We start from the raw sequence: 17,195 nt of genomic DNA on the forward strand, positions 1-17,195 counted from the left end.
TGCTCATGCTAATGTGTTCTTACATGTCATAACTCCACAAAGTGTACTGGAGCAGAAAAATAAGCATTTAACAGTTTGGCTTCTTAGATGAAATTAATGAATTAAACTAAAAGTTGAAAAGTTTTCTTCTGAGCATTGTGTTTCTTCTTTATTCACAGCTACACCAACAGTCCAGCTGTCAGGCAAAACCATCACCCCTGCTCATTTCCAGCTTCTGAGGCAACAGCAGCAGCAGGCTGCTCAGGTGCAGGTCCCACAGATCCAGGCTCAGGCACAAGCCCAGTCTCCAGCTCAAATAAAAACTGTAGGGAAATTGTCACAGGTGAGGAAATGCTCATGAAGCGATGTGCATGTTTCTGTCATTGTTACTCTAAGCTTCGTTAGCAGTGTCTGTTGTGTCCTGTTGTCTTGGGCTAGCGTGAGGTGTTTGTCTCTCTTACATTTCATCCTACGAAAATTTCATGCATGCAGTGAGTCTGACAGCACTTTCAATAGTAGAGTGAGGTGGGAGGGAAAGCAATTTCTGTCACTCACTGGTAGCCCATTGTGTAGAAGAGTTACATTTTAGCTACTTGATTTTAACTGTAATCTGGTATAGAATGTTTTTCCTTTTCAGCTTAGTATTCACCTCCATTTCTTTTCCTGTAATGTAAACCACGGGAAATGATGGAAGTGTGATGATTTTTGCAGGAGCAGCTGATCAAGTTGCAGAAGCAGAAACTGCAGCTCCCCCAGCAGCAGGCAGCACAGCAGACACAGCAAGGGGCACAGCAGCAAACAGCACAAGTGCAAGTGCAGCAGCAGCAGCAAACTCAGCAGCTCACTGCTGTGACAGCCCCTCGTCCTGGCGCAGTCCTCACCGGCACCACGGTGACCAACCTGCAAGTGGCTCGCTTGGTGAGTTGCCTTTGACTTTGCAAAAACTGTCTCAAACATCTCACTCTTGGCTGCTTTAAATGAACTGGGCACTGATCATTCACACACACAGGTGGCCTTTGCATTTCTTAGGCAGTTCAGAAAGCACAGCTGTAACATAAGCAGCTTTCCATTGCACTTACCCACTGATACCATCTCTGGATCATGTCACTGTACAGGAGCCATCACATTTAGAAACATTCACAGCTATCACTTTATAATCACCTATTTTATGCAGCAAATATTTCTGTGCTGGTACAATAATCTTCATTCCTTACTGCTTAGACTCGTGTTCCTGCTTCCCAGCTCCAAGCACAAGGACAGATCCAGGCCCAGACTCCGCAAGCAGCACAGGTTGCTCTGGCAAAGCCTCCAGTGGTGTCTGTTCCAGCTGCTGTTGTGTCATCTGCAGGAGTCACCACACTCCCTGTGACTGTTGCAGGCATTAGTGTGGCCATTGGGCAGCCACAGAAAGCAGCAGGTATGTGAATGCAAGTTGGAAATTGGAAGAATTGTATTTCGTAGAAGTTTCCTGTAGTAAAGACAGATTTTTTTTCCTTTGGGAAGATTATTGTTGCAACACAAAGTTAGCTTACTCATGCCCTTAGATAAGAAATTTTCTCCACTGTCAAAATCATGTGTCTTATTCCCATTAAAATCAGTGGGTGTTAGTGCTCAAAAAGCTGAGCAGACATATGCCTATAAAAGCAGAATATGTTTGCAAGCTGTGATTACTGGGACGAAGCAATAAACTGAAGACTCTTAACAGTTCTAATTGTTTCTGTAATTTTCAGGAGGTCAGACAGTAGTTGCACAGCCACTGCATGTCCAGCAGCTGCTAAAGCTCAAGCACCACCAAGCAGCACAGCAGCAGAAAGCCATCCAACCCCAGGTTGCACAGGGACAAGCCACTGTGCAGCAAAAGGTACTGTTGTCTGCTCTCCCATTGAGTTATGCAATGCTTCTGTGGGTGTAAAACTTTGGCTCTGGATTACCAGGACACTCCTAGAGAGTCAGTCACGATTTCTGGGGGTGAATCTTAAGATTAATTTTTTCTGTAAAGTGGCTGGTTGGTTGGTAGTTTTTAGTAAGTGCATTGTTGTGTGAATGTTGTAAGAGAGAAACTTTTCAGTAAATACCTTAATTCCAAGTACTTCCATAAATGCATGAAATATTTCATCTAGTGCTTGTTTTGTTATTGCTAATCCTGTGAGATTTTTTTTTACAAAAATTAAATGTAATTAAACTTGTTAGTTACATAGCTGTTCTTTAAAATACATGTATCTTTTGTAATCATTGATGCCTTTTTTCTCTTGTGCAGATAAATGCTCAACAGGTTACAGTCCAGGCCCAACAGCAGACTTCACAGCAGCAAAAAGTAACTTATGCTACACAGCCTGCCATTAAAACACAGTTCTTAACAACTCCAATTTCCCAAACCCAGAAACCAGGTGGAACCCAGCAAGTGCAGGCCCAGATTCAGGTACAGGTAACACAGGTTTACACCTTTAAACTGTACTGGGACTGGAGAATTGTAAAGATGACAGGTGAGGTAGAATTCAGCACCCACTCATTTTAATTCTAGTCACACATTCATTTAAATTGACTTTTAATAAAATTCATGGATGCTGAATATGTGGCATTACAGCAGGTCAGAGGAACTGTAAGCAGTAAGTTCACCTTTCCTCTTTGAAATAATTGAGTCACTCCTTTTTATTAGGCAAGGGATTCCATAGTGTGTTTAGTAAGGAAACTTCAGACAGACTTTTTCCCATTTGTGGTGCTGCCTCACAGCCTTATCTCTGGTAGCCAAGAGTAGGTGATAATTCACATATTTTCTACATAACTGGATCAGTCCAACCAAGGAAAAAGAAGGGGGTTAGGAATTGGAAGCCTTACTCTTTCAAAGGTATATTCCAGATAATGTAAACCATTAGAATTTGTGTGCTTCCTGCAGTTTTACAGGTAGTTAAGAGGAAATGACTGTGTTGTAGTTAAAATCGAAAATAGGACTTCTCTTCCTCCCCTAGCTCAGTTCTTCAGTTCACTGATCTAAAATGTGTCACAAACATTCAGCTTCACTGAAAATGCCAAGCTGCAGCTTTTCATGAGCAGGCCTTTGGAAAGGTTTTCCTTTCTTTGAAGTTTTGCTGGATGTGGTGTTTTGCTGCTATTAGCAGCTTTGTATTTTGACCCAATCTTTCTTTATTTCATGTGACTACAGGTTGCAAAACTCCCACAAGTGGTCCAGCAGCAGGCTACTGTTGCCAACATTCAGCAGATGGTTTCAGTTTCCCAACAGGTAGGTTTTGCAGTTGTCAAATATAGTAGTAGAAACATGATCTTAATAAAAGCTCATTTATTTGGAATATGTGTATTTTTCCCTTATGTACAGCATAGGTAGTATTTTTGAAGGATATAGCAAATGCTTTTCTATAAAAATAAGTCATGAATACTGAATCAGCTGCTGTATATTCTCAAGTCTAAAACTTTGGTAGATGTAGCAATGTTTGTTCATCACTCTAGATAAGCTGAAAAACAGATTTTAAAACATGTTTTCTAGAGCTGAAAGGATTTTTAAAAGTTGGTGTCTGGTGATCTATAGTCTATATAGCAAATAATTGAACTAATGAGCACCATCTGAGCTTTTTCCACAAAAATGAGGACAAATTGAAGGTTACAAGTTGTCTTGTTTCAGTTCACAGGGCTGTGCCAAGTGCTCTGTAAAAGTCAGAGCAGTGTGGTAGCTGTTCCAAATGTGTGCTGGTAACAGACGGGGCTAGGGCAGGAGAAGGTCAGATGGTTTTGTTCCCCTCCCCTAACGACCAGGCAGTTTAATTAACACTGTTTAGAACAATGTCATCCAGATCATTAGCCACAGGCATAACTGAGGGAGTTGATTGGCAGGAATGATTTAACTTTGGATGTTGCTGAAGTTCTTGCCTTTGGTGCACAAAAACCTGGGCCAACTGGCTCTTAATCTGCCACAGTTTGCAGTGCAGTGTTTTAGTGCAGAATGAAATCTGTGAGTATTTATCTCAAAATGATGATAAAGTGGTATAAGCTGTCTGATAACCACCTCAGATGTGAATGCTTCAAGGGCAAAGTAGACAGCAGGGAGTGGAAACCTCATCAGTCAACACAAGTTGAGTTGCCCTCTGTAGTCAGGAAGAGCTCCTAGATCATTTTCAAAAGTCATCAGTGGTGACATAACTCTGGGACTGTTGGAGTCTGTGGTAAAAAGACAAATAGTTTCCCTCTCACGTACACCAGTGACTTCAGTGGCAGTAGGTTTAGGCCATGATAAGTATTGTTAAAACTATGATCTTTATGTGTGTGTGGCATTCTTTTTACCTGCATTTTTAGTGCTTCCCAGTGGATCCTTTTGGATTGTACAAGAATTAATACTTCCCCTGGAGAAGCCCTTGTAGCTTTGTTTGGTTCTGCATCTGACAAAGGCAGCTGAAGCTGTTCCGTTTTGATTACATTGTCCTTTGAACAAGGAGATGCTGATTTTTGTTTTTCTCCTTTTCTCTGGTTAGAGCTATGAACATTAGATTTCTGGATGGAGTTCAAGCTATTCTAACCTAAATTGGTAATGGAGGCTGGCAGCTGTAGTCTGAAAGGGTAATGGCAGACACTGGAGGGAAGCCTCAGTGGCTGTATTTGTTGTCAATATGGGTGCAGAGTCAGCATTTTAATCTCTTTGGTCCTCTGGCTGTCCCTCTGTTCTTTTCCCTGTTCCTTCCCTTCTGCAGTACAGTTTTCCTGTTTATGTAGTAGGGTTTCTATACCTTTCATCTGACTTTTGTATTTATCTGAGGGCATGTCCTTGGATTTACACTGCAGAGATCTGAGTTACAAGCATCTTGCCTCTTAGTTCTGATTTGTAAGGCTCTAGAAAATGTGACAGAAAGGTGTTTGTCAGTGCAACCACAGAGCCTGAGTTCCCAGAATCTTTGTCTGAGAGGTCTGTCAGTTAAGAGAGCAAATACCTAAATCAGTAGGATTCCTTCTGTAGAGGGTGAATGTAATGAATGCTCAGTTTAATGCCAAACTATTCTTTTGTAATTGCCTTTCCATCCTGATGTCTAGGTACAAGCTCAGCCCCAAACTGTGACCCTTTCTCAGACGACAGCAGGCCAACAGCAGGTTCAGGTGATCCCTGCAACCACTGCCACTGCTCAGGTCGTGCAGCAGAAACTGATACAGCAGCAGGTGGTGACCACAGCATCTCCCCAGGTTCAGGCTCCAGGTGTACAGAACCCAGCCCAGACACCAGCAGCACCTGAAGCCCAGAGTCAGCAAGCAAAAGTACAAATGAGGACACCGACTGTCAGATTAAAGGCACCTACTAAACCGAGTTGAACTAATGCAATAACAGGGAAACACAGCATTTTGTGTTTGCTGAGACAAGTGAGAAGCTACTCCAAACATCCAAATGAAGACAAAACACCTCTATTTTTTTTTTCTTTTTGTAGCAGAAGGTTTCTTGCTGGTGAACATTTAAACATGGAAACTCACATGTAACTTCAGTGTACTAGCAACTGTTTAGCACTCAAACTCTGTAAAAGATGCATTCTGCCTGTGTTCTCTGTGCTCATTCAAACCAGATAAAGCAAGTATTACTTAGGTTTAAATTCTGCCCAGCTTCTCAAAAGTGAAATGGTGATCTGCCACAAATGTCAGTAAAATCCATCTGTATTGGAATACCACACCTGCCTGTGGGAATATGCAGCTCCTTGCTGTAGCTCAGTGTGTGCTCAGTACCCACAGTGAAGCCACACAAAGAGCCAGGTGTGGCTGATACAGCACAGTGTTTTCCATCTGTACAAAAGCTCTGTGTTGTTCTTCCCTGTGGTAAACACTCCTGGAAGATCTAACACAGACTTGAAGTGCTCCCTGCAAAGTTTAGCCAATAAATGTGAAAACCTGTAAGTATGTGTAATTAAAAAGGAAAAAAAAAGGTTTCATTCTCCATTTTTGTAAGTCTTTTAAAATGTTTGTTAGTAGTTTTTGTGTACAGTTTACTGAATCACCCAACCTGTGTGCTCATTCTCATATTTCACTTAAATAATGGATATTTTAGGCATGAGCTGAGTAAATACTGTGTTGATAGTAGATGTGTATTAAAGTGTAGCTCATTTTTCTTTTTTGTAAAAGAGTTGTTCAGTAGATACAGCTAAACAGATGATCCATAGCTGTTTCTCATGGGACTTCTGTCATGAAAAATCTCCAGCTGATAAAATCTAATCTCTCAGTTTCATTCTGCTCTTGCAACATGTTTAAATGTTCAGTACTTTTTACACGGCTTTCAGCTTGGGAGGGTGGGGGGCTGGGGGAAGGGGAGAATAGTGAAATTAAATCTAAGACTTAATTCTTCAACTGTGTAAAGAGTAAGATCTAACTTTTGTACTATTCTTTTACTAAAGCTAATGATGAATGTATCTTCAGGTGGGTATTTTGGATGTGAATAGAGCGTGGCCTCTTCCTCCGAATCAGTTTGCCTTATTGTTATGGAGAAAAAAAAAAGCAAAAAGCTGCATAGAACTGTGGGGGGTTTCTTTACTTTTCTTGCATACAATGAGTAACAAACTTTGCAAACAGCACTGAGTGAGGAATCCAAAAGCCCTTGGTGGCTTGAAGGGATTTATTTTACTTTGGCCATAAAACTGCACAACGTGTAAAATCCAGACAAAATTACAACATTCCTTTTCTGAGATGGTTTTAAAATTATTTTTCCATTCTGTGATCTTTTTACCCTTTTAGGAAGGGAGCCTATTTAAGGGCAAGAAAAGCATATATTTTGTTTTTACCTCTGTGTGTCCACACTTGTTGGTACCTGGCAATCCACATGGCTTAAACAAGAAAGAATTCTCAGCCAGCTCTGCTGTGTTAGGTGGGATAGGTACATCCCCTTCTGTTCAGATCACAAATGTAAACATTGGCTCAGGCAGCGTTCCTGATTTTTTTATTTTATACCTCTTTTGTCCTGCATTCTTTTCTTCTTGGACCCTCAGGTCTACAAATACAAGGGCATTTTGTTTGTTGGTTTTTTTTTTTTAGTGCTGTTTTTGCATACGGAAGTATTCCCCTAACCCTGCTAACACTGTCTGTGCCATCCCCTAAAGCTCCCAGCCAGCCATGGAGCTGGCATTGCCGGCAGCGGAGTAGTTAAAAATGCAAAGCAAATACAGTGGTATGGATAGTGACACTGTGTACAGTATAGCCTTGCTCATCCCAAAATATTGCTTAGTTAGCCCCAGTTTTACTTTTACGTGTTTAGCTTTTACGATGTGCATGAAAGTCGGGGTGGGGGGAACAGCCCAGCAGTGAGATCTGCTGGCTGCATCGTTGTGCTGGTCTGATTTGGTGTCTAAAGAGGCGATTGTTTCTTGTTTAGGTCACTTGATGAAGATAAAAAGTCACCATTCTTTTCCTTCTAATTATTATTATTTTTTTCCTTTCGATGTGTCTTTCTCCCAGGAGTGTGTTAGGAAGTCAACCTGTACATAAGTGATGGGCATTTGTACTCGACCCCAGTAGGATGATAAGGAATAGTGCTGTATCCTACCTGAAGGTGTAATAAAGTGTACATTTTTATACCGCAGCCTTGCCCTGCCTTCTGTCCCCGGGGAGGAGGGCTGCTAGCCGGGAGGGCGATGGCTGGGAGGACGGAGCGATCCGGCGGGACCCCGGTTCGATCCCCGCCCCGACCCGATCCCCGCCCTGCCCCGGTTGGATCCCCGCCCCGGCCCCATCCCCGCCCGGCCCCCCTGCGGGCGGAGCTGCCGCGGCTCCTCCTCTCGCCTCCACCCCTCCGTCGGCAGCATGGCGCGGGAGGCCGAGCTCGCCGCCTGCCTGGAGGCCGTGCTGGGCAGCCGAGCCAGCGCCAACCGCGTGTTCGAGCTGCTGGAGCCGCTGGCGGTGCGGGCCGGGCGGGCAGGGGGAGCGGGCTGAGGGGAGGCAGCGCGGCCGGGCCGCCGCTCTGACACGCTGTTCGCCAGGCCCAGGAGGAGCCGGAGCACATCGTGAGCGCCGCCAGGACCTGCAGCCGGCTGTTCGGGGCGCTGCTGGAGCGGCGGGAGCTGTTCGTGGGGCCGCTGCCCGACCAGGACGCCTCTCTGGGCGGTGAGCTCCGAGCTGGGCCCTGCCGCACTGCCCGGGCCAGGCGCGGCCCTGCCCGAGCCCAGCGCTGTGTCTCTCCCCTCGCAGAGAGCTACAGCGCCGAGGACAAGTACAGGATATGGATGAGGCACCGCTACAGGGACTGCGTGGGCTGCCTGGGCGAGCTCATGGCACACGAGGCTTTCCAGGTGAAGGTAGGTGCTGAGGCTCTGCTGACCCACGGCTCCCGCATGGTTATCACCCAATATTCCAGTGTGGCAGGGCAGGCAGGGCTGTAAAACAGCGCTGGTGCTCCGGCTCACCTCTGCTCACCAGCTGCCAACAGCGGCATGCAGCTTTCTCAGGGAATGACATCTTAATTCATCCTTCCTCCTTTTGGAAGTTGCCTCCTTTGGGTCTGACCCCCGGTGTTCTTGTTAAGGTGTTTTTTCTTTGTGATGTTGCTTTCTTCTTTTTAAAGGAGTTGGCACTCTGCACGCTCATGAAGTTTGTCGAACTGGAGGCACAACATCCACTGATCAAAATAGAGTGGAAGGGGACTTTAACTTTTCCTTGTGACCTTCTTAAGGTAAGCTGCAGAACCGAAGAGTTCCTCCTGTCAATGACCTGCTGGCACACCACCTCATGTGCCCTCAGCCATCTCACTCTCAGTTCCCTCTGTCCCACTCTTCCACCTCCCAGTGCTGTAAGACACTGACTGGTTTCTTTCCTCAACAAACCGTTTTTTAGGTGGTTGTTGATGGTTTGCTTCCCACCACGGAGGACGCCTCGCTGCTGATCTCCCGTTTCCAGGAGTACATGGAGTACGATGACGTGCGGTACTTCGTCATGAAGGCTGTCACTGCCAGCATCGGGCAAGTCATGCAAAAGACAAAGGAGGTAACAATTCCTTGCTGGTCAGGTGGCTCTGGATGAGCTGCTCTGGGTTGTGTATCTTGTGTGTGAAGCAGGGAGGGATTAGTGGTATAAGGAAATATTTGGAAGCCAGGGAAATGAGTGTGCCCACTGAAGTCTTTGATTTTTTTCTTATGTGTGTCAGGATGCCAAGACTGGCTTTACTCTGAAATGGAAAGTAGTTCAAGACACGTACTGTTGTTCTTTCTAGTCTAGGCTCTAGCTTCTGTTTTACCCAAATCTCTACAGCTTGGGTGACACATGGAGAACTTTTAATTCTGTTTTCTGTGGTGCAGAGGAAGAATCTGTTTCCTTCATTGGATCCACCAGTTTTATTAAACCATAATTTGTGCAGAGATAGGTTTGGTGTTGAAGTAATACTTCAGTTCAATGCAGCAATAGAGAATATAGCAGTATGTGGCTCAGTCATCAGCATTTTTCCTTTCTCTTTTCCTAAATGTATTCAGTGCTTGGAAATAGGGCTCTATTGAAGCCCAGCATCTTGCTATCTGGTGTGGAACTTGCTTCATGTTTGTTTATATGCTTTTTTTTTCCCTCAGAGGCCGCTGCCTTTTTACCAGCAGAATGTATTTTCCCTCATCTCGCCCATTAACATGCCAAACAAAGAGTCTGAGATGGTGAAATTTATGGTCAAGCAAGGTTAGTAAACTCTGCATGATGAACTATGTGTGAAAAGGAGAGTCAGGTTTAAGATTTTTAGTGTGTAAAGACTTTACTGTTTGATGATGAAGAATGTCTGCTTCTTTGATCACTTGATCCTAAACAGTGTTAAAAATCCACATTACTCAGTCTACAGAGGGGTCTGTCATGTATCAAGATAAGTACTTTTGCCCAAATTTTTAGTGTTAAAAGAGGTAATCTTTGTTTTTTAAATATCCATTTAATGTTCAACATCTGATTTCCCTTTCTTCTTAGACAACCGTGAGGAGCTGAAACTTTCAAAGCTGCAGGTAACTGTTCATCTGGTGCAGTAGAATTGAAATTTTATCTGCTTTAGAGCTTTATCTATGCCAGTGTGTTTGACTCACTCTTTGTGATTCTGTTTTAAGGCACACAAACAGGTGTTTGAAAAAATGTGGCTCACTTTTTTGAAGCACAAGGTGAGTGTTTCTTCTGCCCCTGATCTGAATCACTCTTTGATTTAAGGACCATTTCTGTTGGGTCACTCTGCCAAGAAACATGACCTCATATATGGCCAGTCTTTTCTCCTTGCTCTCAGCCTTTTTTCACCACCTTGGATATGTCTGCCCATAAGGGTGATCTGCAGCATAGCAGATCACAAACTAAAGCTTTCCCAGCCTTTTTCCTGGTGACTTTCCCCACCTGAGTGATGACACTGTTAGTTGTGAGCATCTGCTTCTTGAGTGAACTTAGTCATCAGGTGTCTCTTGGAAACTCTCTCATTTGGGAGCTGCTTCTGCAAGCTGTTCTGTATTGTCCTAGCACATTCCCTTCTGTTTGTGCACTGTGGTTTTGAGCCACAGGTTGCTGCTGCTCTCCAAGTTCTCCCTGCAGTACTTTTTTCTCTGTGTTTTTGTCCTTCCCAGCTGCCCACTGGCCTTTACAAAAAGGTTCTTGTCATTCTGCACGACTCTGTGCTGCCTTACATGAACGAGCCCACTCTCATGATGGACTTCCTGACAGTGGCCTATGGCATAGGTGAGTGAGAACAGACTTCTATCCTTTGTGGTACCTCCAGCATGGGGCAGAGGGATTTGGAAGCTCTGCTGGATGCAGCACAACAGCCTGGGTGATGGAATAGGTGTACTTTTGGCTGGGATGGAGCTAAGGAACTAGGGTGAACTCCATTGTCCCTGGAAGTGAGGTGATTTTACCTGTATTTGTCAATGTTACTGCTCCTTGTGTGTAAGGAAAATCATACTTAAGGTTTTGGGGAGAGTAGCATACTGGAGTGATTTATTTTAGCTATAGAGTTCAGCCAGTGCTGCTGATACCTGGGCTGCATCCAAACACAGGATCCACAGATTGCTACAGAAATGTCCTTTCTGAGGAGATCTTTGCCTCCCCAGTGTGGCTTTGTTGGGGAATTAGAGCATCATATTTTTTGTCTTAGTCGCTCAGCATTTGTTCTACTGAAGTACAGCTTAATCTTTGTAAGAAACTTGGGAGCCTCTGGAAGGGTGTAGATGAAATTGTTTCAACTTTCAGCCATCACATTGGCTCTAATTTCAACTACTGAGTTTTTGTGTTCCTTTTGGGAAGATTTTATTTTTAAAAAAACTAGAAAATGATTTTTTTTCCTTATTATTTTTATTGTGTTGATATCTGCCTGCTTTCTTACAGGTGGAGCAATCAGTCTTCTAGCCCTAAATGGGTTATTTATTCTGATTCATCAGCATAATCTGTAAGTAAAAAGAGTATAATGTTTAAAGAAACATGGGTTTTTGCATTTATGTCTTCATGTAGGAGGAGCTGAAATGGATTCACCACACCTTCAGGCTTTAAAATTCCCCCGTGAGAAAGCCAAACGCTGCCCAAGAGGCTCAGCTGTTTGGATGCTGAGCTTTTTTGACTGTCTGATTTCTTTTACAACTGAGCCTAAATATCCTCTTCTCCAGACTGTGGTTGCTCAGCACTTGAAAATTGATTTACATTGGTCTGATTACATAGTGAAGCCATAGTCTTTGGTGTCCCTTTCACTGCATCCAGTACCATTTGCAGTCAATGGACATGGCTTCACACCCTGGGAATGGCTGGGCTCTGCAAGAACCATAAATTCACTTTGCAGCTTTTTTTCAAGTGGTGACTGTAGAGGGAAGCCTAAGAGAGCTGAACAGAGCACAGCAGTGGTCTGGAGTGGTCTTTAGTGAAAGCCCAAAAATGTTGGGACACAGTCCCTCTGTACACCACTGATGGATGTTATATTTTTCCCTTTAACAGGGAGTATCCTGACTTTTACAAGAAGCTGTACAGTCTGTTAGACCCTTCCATCTATCACGTGAAGTACAGAGCCCGCTTTTTCCACCTGACTGATCTGTTTTTGTCTTCTTCGTAAGTAGCATCTTCATTAATGCATGCTCACATCTTTCCCTCCTGCTTTTCTGTTCTTGAACAGTCTCCCACACGTCTGGGTATAATGTATTCAGTGTGCCTGCTGGATTAGATACATTTTTACTGAGAGAACTGAATCCAAGAGTGTTATTGTAGTCTTGTGTAATTTTTCATGCACTGTTTTTGAAGATTTGCCTCACAGCCATAGATTTTCAGAAAGGAAGAATTGCAGTTAGTTATCAGAGTTTGAGCTGCAAGTGCTTATGGATGTGTTTTGATCTCTGTTCCACTTCGGCTGAAAGTGATGAATTTTCTGTCTTGTCTTTGTAAATATGGAAAACTAAAATTTGCAGGCTTTTTATAGATTAGAAAGCAGTTGATAAATGGATGGCTTTTTGCAGACATAAAGCACTGAAATGTGAAGTGTTTGACAGCCTGTCTTGATGTTGTCAGTTCATTGTACACAGGGAAGAAATGGGATAGGCAGCTGGTCATATAGTTGCCATCATATGTTGTAAAATAAGCCAACAGTAACACAACACTTGATATCCAACACCCTTGTATTCCTGGTGTACTTTGGAGAGAGGAACAAGACCTGTGGGGTGATTTTGTTGAGCCTTGCAGGTGTAGTGAAGGCTGAGTGGCTGAAAATTGTCATATTAATTAAACCCATGAAATTATGGCAGGAGAATTTAACTCAGGTTGCCTGGCCAAGCACTCAGAGGTTTATAAAAGGGCTGAATAAGGCTGAATGGCCATGTACAGGGGCTGAGCTTGGCTCACCTGCCAGGACTTTACCAGGCTGCTCCCTCCTGTCCCCTGTCCCCAGGCACTTGCCAGCATACCTGGTGGCAGCGTTCATCAAGCGGCTCTCCCGCCTGGCGCTCACAGCTCCTCCCGAGGCTCTGCTCATGATCATCCCCTTCATCTGCAACCTCTTCCGGAGGCACCCTGCCTGCAGAGTGCTGGTGCACAGGCCAGGAGGGCCAGCAGGTAAGAGGGGAGTTGTGCTATGCCTTTAGACAGCATAAATAGCAGGATTCGTGTGGAGGACGAAGGGAGATCCCAGTTCTGAGGTGTGGAAGGTTCCCTCTGTGCCTTGAGTTTGAGGAAGGTCAGCAGGCTGCTGCTGGAAGTTCAAGGCTGTCCCAAATACTCTACTTGCTATGCTCTTTAAAGGTAGCATGGTTCTGTAGTGCTGCCAGCAGTGACTCTTGTGTCCTGCTGGGATGTGTCAGCTTGTTCCTGGACCATGAATGTCTTGGGGAGGAGCAACTCTGGCTGCAGCACTGGGGCCTCTGTGTTCCCTTTGGGTTTGCATCACACAGGAGGTATTACCTCTGTGTCTCCTGTTTCCTTAGATATGTCAGAAGATCCATATATTATGGAGGAGGAGGAGCCATCTGAAAGCAGGGCTTTGGAGAGCTCTCTCTGGGAGATTCAGGTATGTCATCCCAAAATGAGCACCTGAGTCTGGTGTGGGTCTTTTCCCCCTTTGCTGCTTCCTTGACATGTGTTGGCAGTGGGCAGCCCCTCTCACAAGAGCCTGCTTGATATGTCTGGAGTTCTTTTATTCTGCATTCTTATCTATCCTAGCAAAGGATTCCATACAGTGGAGAAATTGCACATTCTAATTATATAATGTGGGAATGCAGATGGATGTGTGTTACCCTGCACTTACCAGACCATCTCCTGTTTTGCTTTTTCAGTCTCTCCAGAACCATTATCACCCAGATGTGGCCAAGGCAGCCTCTGTCCTGAACCAGACCCTGTCAGAAATGGAAGATGACATATCAGGGCTCCTGGAGCTCTCAGCTTATGAGGTAATGCTGCTGGGCCTTTGTGAATGTCTGGGACCAGAGGGAAGGAGATTCTGGATGCAGCAGCCATGTCTTGTTCATCTTCCTGGCTGCTGAGGAGGGAGTTACACTGACTTATTTACCCAGAATGAGGGAAAGTGAGGAAAATGTCTGTTAAATAACAGAGCCTGAGCAACAGTGGTGAAAGGGTTGGATTTTTTTTTGGAAGGGTTTATTTTCTGGATCTTTTAAGACAGAGTGAGCATTTGTATCAGGGTGAAGAGCTTGTACTGAGTTTTGACAATATTGTCTGTTTTTTATTTTGTAGCTTTTTGATAAAGAAGTCAAGAAAAAAGCTGTTGATGTGCCCCTGGAGTTCGAGCTAGTTCGAGGTTTGTTTGGGAAGAAAAATGATATTTTTGCAGAGCACTTCAGTTTAGATTGATGCCATCTCTTACCAAAACACATCTGTGCAGTAGTTGGATCTTAGGGACACAAAGCTCCCTAGGATGTGCTCAGCAATCCTTCCCTGTGAGGAGAGCTTGGCAGAGCTGCAGCCTTCATCAGCAACCCTTGCCACTGCCTCTGGATGGACTTTCCTGTGTTTCTCACACTTGCACACTCTCCCTGATATTTGGGAGGGATTTTTCCTCAGAGCAAAATTTTCTGGACTTGTTCATGGCTGGGATCCCAGCCCTTCCCCCAGAACTGCTGGTGCTGGCTGTGCCAAGTGGCTGCATCCACAGACATCCCACTGCTTTTCCATGGGACTCAGGGGAATTGCAGTCTCTGACTGCTCCTATTTTTCAGATGTGTTACTTTTATATGAGAGCTGACAGCCTGTTTGTAATAAATGTCTTCAATACAAAACACCTATGTATTCTATTTTTATATGCATTTTTAAGCTCATCTTTAGAAGAATGTTTATCTTCCTTGTGCTCAGCACTCCCATGTTCAAGGCATTGAAACTGGTTTGTCTAAAAACTCAGAAGATGCTCAGAAAATCCATCTATGAAACATTGCTGGTGTTCCTTCATGTACATCCATCTCATGCCCTAAGGTTGCTGGCTTCCAAATGCTCATGAGCTTTGGAAATCAACGTAATCCTGGTGCTGCTGTAGCCAGGGAGGCCAGCTGAGGTGCAGTGGGAGGCTAATCCTTGAGTTTTGCTTCAGAATGATAAGCAGCTTGGTGTGGTTTTGCTTGCAGCCTGCATGTGTTTTAGGAGCTCTGGCCAGAGTGTATCCAGGGGCTAATGACTTTTTAACTCTACTGCTACTGGGTGCTTTTGTTAATTTGGATTTTTCATATAGTTCCAGAAGTCATGCAGAAATTCCATTTGGTAAGGTTCCCCCCAAGGTTTTAAGTTTGAGATATACTCCTTATTAGCAACACAGAAAAACTCAGGACTGTTTTTAAACACATTTTCAACAACTTAATGTTACCTCTTTAAACTCGGCTTGCATAATTTGAAATCATATTTTGTGGAAGAATAGATGACAGTCAAGAAAGCAGAGGCCAAGAAATCCAATTTCTGGCAGCCAAGTCTGGTTAAGTCAAGGAAAACTGCAGCTGTCTTGGAGACACTGAAGTGTTACATTTTCTTCATCCAGTTTTCTTCATGCTTTCCAGACAGTGGACATGTTCTCACACAGTGAAGAGCTCTACATATTTTTTTTTTCTTTCTGATGCTTTTGAATTCAGATGGGGTGTTTCTAAGGATTGGTATTTTCCCTCTTTTTCTTTGGAAGTCTCTCTCTTTGTTCTCTGGTGAAAAGGCAATTCTGCCTCCTCCCTGGCCAGCCTGCTTTTCTTTTTCGTTTGACTTCTGTTGTCTGAGTTAGGAAGGCAGAATGGTTGAGATGTAACTTTCAACTCAAGAGCCCTCGGTTCAGGTTCACCAAAGCCTTGTCTTTCAGCTCTAAGATGTATTTCCCTCTGTCATGGTTTGTTGTCTCTGGGTGTTTGGTAAACATCTTGAAGTGCTCTGCTGTAGCAGCAAGGACCACATGGCTCACTTTGAAAGAAGCATGTCAGTATAAATGAATATATTTAAAAGAATGACTATATTGAATGGCTTTCTCTGCATATTTTTATTTTATTCAGGTTGGCCCAGGTTATATCTGTCTGTAATTGCTGATTAGCAATGTCATTCACATCTGTCATAATATTCACACTCAGGAGTGTTGGGTTCTTTTTGAAAGGACAAATATTAAACCACTTGGACAGGGGACAAGTCCAGGTCTCAAGGTGCTGAAAATGAGGGATTTTGGTTGGGTTCTTCTATCTGGACAGAGGGGGAGCAGAATGTCAGCAAGGCATCCCCAGGGGTGACCTGTGTGCATTTCTGTCCTCCTGGGATCCCCTGGCACCAAACACATCCCCTGCACGTGGGGCAGGTGGGGATTGGATTGGTCAGGATGCAATTTATGTTTTCCAGAGCATCCCCAGTGCCCCCGTGCCACCTGTGGCAGCTCCTGCTGACACTGAGACAGAGGCTCAGGCTGACACAGGCTGTTTTCAGATTCCTCAGCACATTTCAGTGCTGAGCTGGAAACGCTGTTAGCACTTTACTTGAAGTATGTGCAGCTGACCTGGAGTGACTTAATTATTTTGTGGTGATGCCTGGCAGTCCCAGCACAGTCCCACTGTGCTTGGTGCAGACAATCACACCACAGACAGCTCAGAGGAGCTTACAGCTGAAAGCCTGGGTGCACTTCAGACAAGCCTTGAAGGTCTTCCAGAGACTTCATCCCCCAGCTCTGATGCTTACCTGAGCAGCATTTTTAAACCAGCTCTTAGGTGGAGATAGCTTTAAGCCCCTGCCTGTCCTTGGGAAAGCATTCCACCTGGTCTTTCATCAAACCTTTATCTTTAAACTTTCACCCCTTTCCCCTCAATAGGAGGCATCAGGAAAAAAAAATCAGCAGTTATAAATATTAAAAGTTTCATCTGCACAGAGTGAACAACCCTTATCAGGCTGCACACCTGCTGCTGCTCCAGCTCTACAGGTCTCCACAGACTGTAGATTATAGATGCCTTAATCATGGGGTGTATTAACTGGAAGGCCAGATTGAAGTACCAGGCAGAGAGTGCATAAGTCACTCCTGTTATTATTTGATTTTTATCAGATGTGGGGAGGGGGGAGAGGGCTGTTCTGTTTTTTTTTTTTTTCCTTATTGTTGTTGTTGTTGGGCTATTTCAATGAGCATAAAAGATTTATGAAAACATTGACATAACCCCACAGCCTCCCCACCCATCACTGCCTTGGTTCCCCACCAGAGGGTAATGGTAAGGTCTCTGTTTCAATGCACTGCCCTTGGTTTATTTTCCTGAGCTCCCATTCAAAGTCATGCCAGCCTGGCTGCAAAATAGAACTGCTCATCAAGAGCATGGTGTGATTTATCTGGGGAGCCAAAGGTCGAG

General features: G+C 44.3%; 2 protein-coding genes across 4 annotated transcripts in view; both read left to right on the top strand.

The window, feature by feature from the left end:
- The window catches only part of LOC146430257 (E1A-binding protein p400-like), a 51,480-nt gene extending 43,960 nt beyond the window's left edge, over window positions 1-7,520 (top strand). For all 3 annotated transcript variants that reach the window (XM_085075741.1, XM_085075742.1, XM_085075740.1), the window contains 7 exons: window positions 159-322; window positions 691-897; window positions 1,201-1,396; window positions 1,710-1,840; window positions 2,237-2,404; window positions 3,140-3,217; window positions 5,011-7,520. In XM_085075741.1, coding sequence (XP_084931867.1) covers window positions 159-322; window positions 691-897; window positions 1,201-1,396; window positions 1,710-1,840; window positions 2,237-2,404; window positions 3,140-3,217; window positions 5,011-5,283 — 1,217 coding nt within the window. In that variant the 3' untranslated portion in view covers window positions 5,284-7,520. The remainder of the gene's footprint in view (window positions 1-158; window positions 323-690; window positions 898-1,200; window positions 1,397-1,709; window positions 1,841-2,236; window positions 2,405-3,139; window positions 3,218-5,010) is intronic.
- A 178-nt stretch (window positions 7,521-7,698) lies between these two features.
- Window positions 7,699-14,641, top strand: NOC4L (nucleolar complex associated 4 homolog). Its single transcript, XM_085075743.1, has 15 exons — window positions 7,699-7,842; window positions 7,923-8,046; window positions 8,131-8,237; window positions 8,504-8,611; window positions 8,773-8,922; window positions 9,498-9,597; window positions 9,874-9,908; window positions 10,008-10,058; window positions 10,506-10,617; window positions 11,263-11,323; window positions 11,860-11,970; window positions 12,800-12,963; window positions 13,332-13,414; window positions 13,680-13,793; window positions 14,098-14,641. Exons 1-15 carry the CDS (start codon window positions 7,747-7,749, stop codon window positions 14,212-14,214), a joined length of 1,533 nt encoding a protein of 510 aa, XP_084931869.1. The 5' UTR covers window positions 7,699-7,746; the 3' UTR covers window positions 14,215-14,641.
- The last annotated feature ends 2,554 nt before the right edge of the window (window positions 14,642-17,195 follow it).

The sequence above is a fragment of the Lichenostomus cassidix genome, chromosome 15, assembly GCF_008360975.1.
Source record: "Lichenostomus cassidix isolate B80296 chromosome 15, HeHo_3.0, whole genome shotgun sequence".
Taxonomy (NCBI): Eukaryota; Metazoa; Chordata; class Aves; order Passeriformes; family Meliphagidae; genus Lichenostomus; species Lichenostomus cassidix.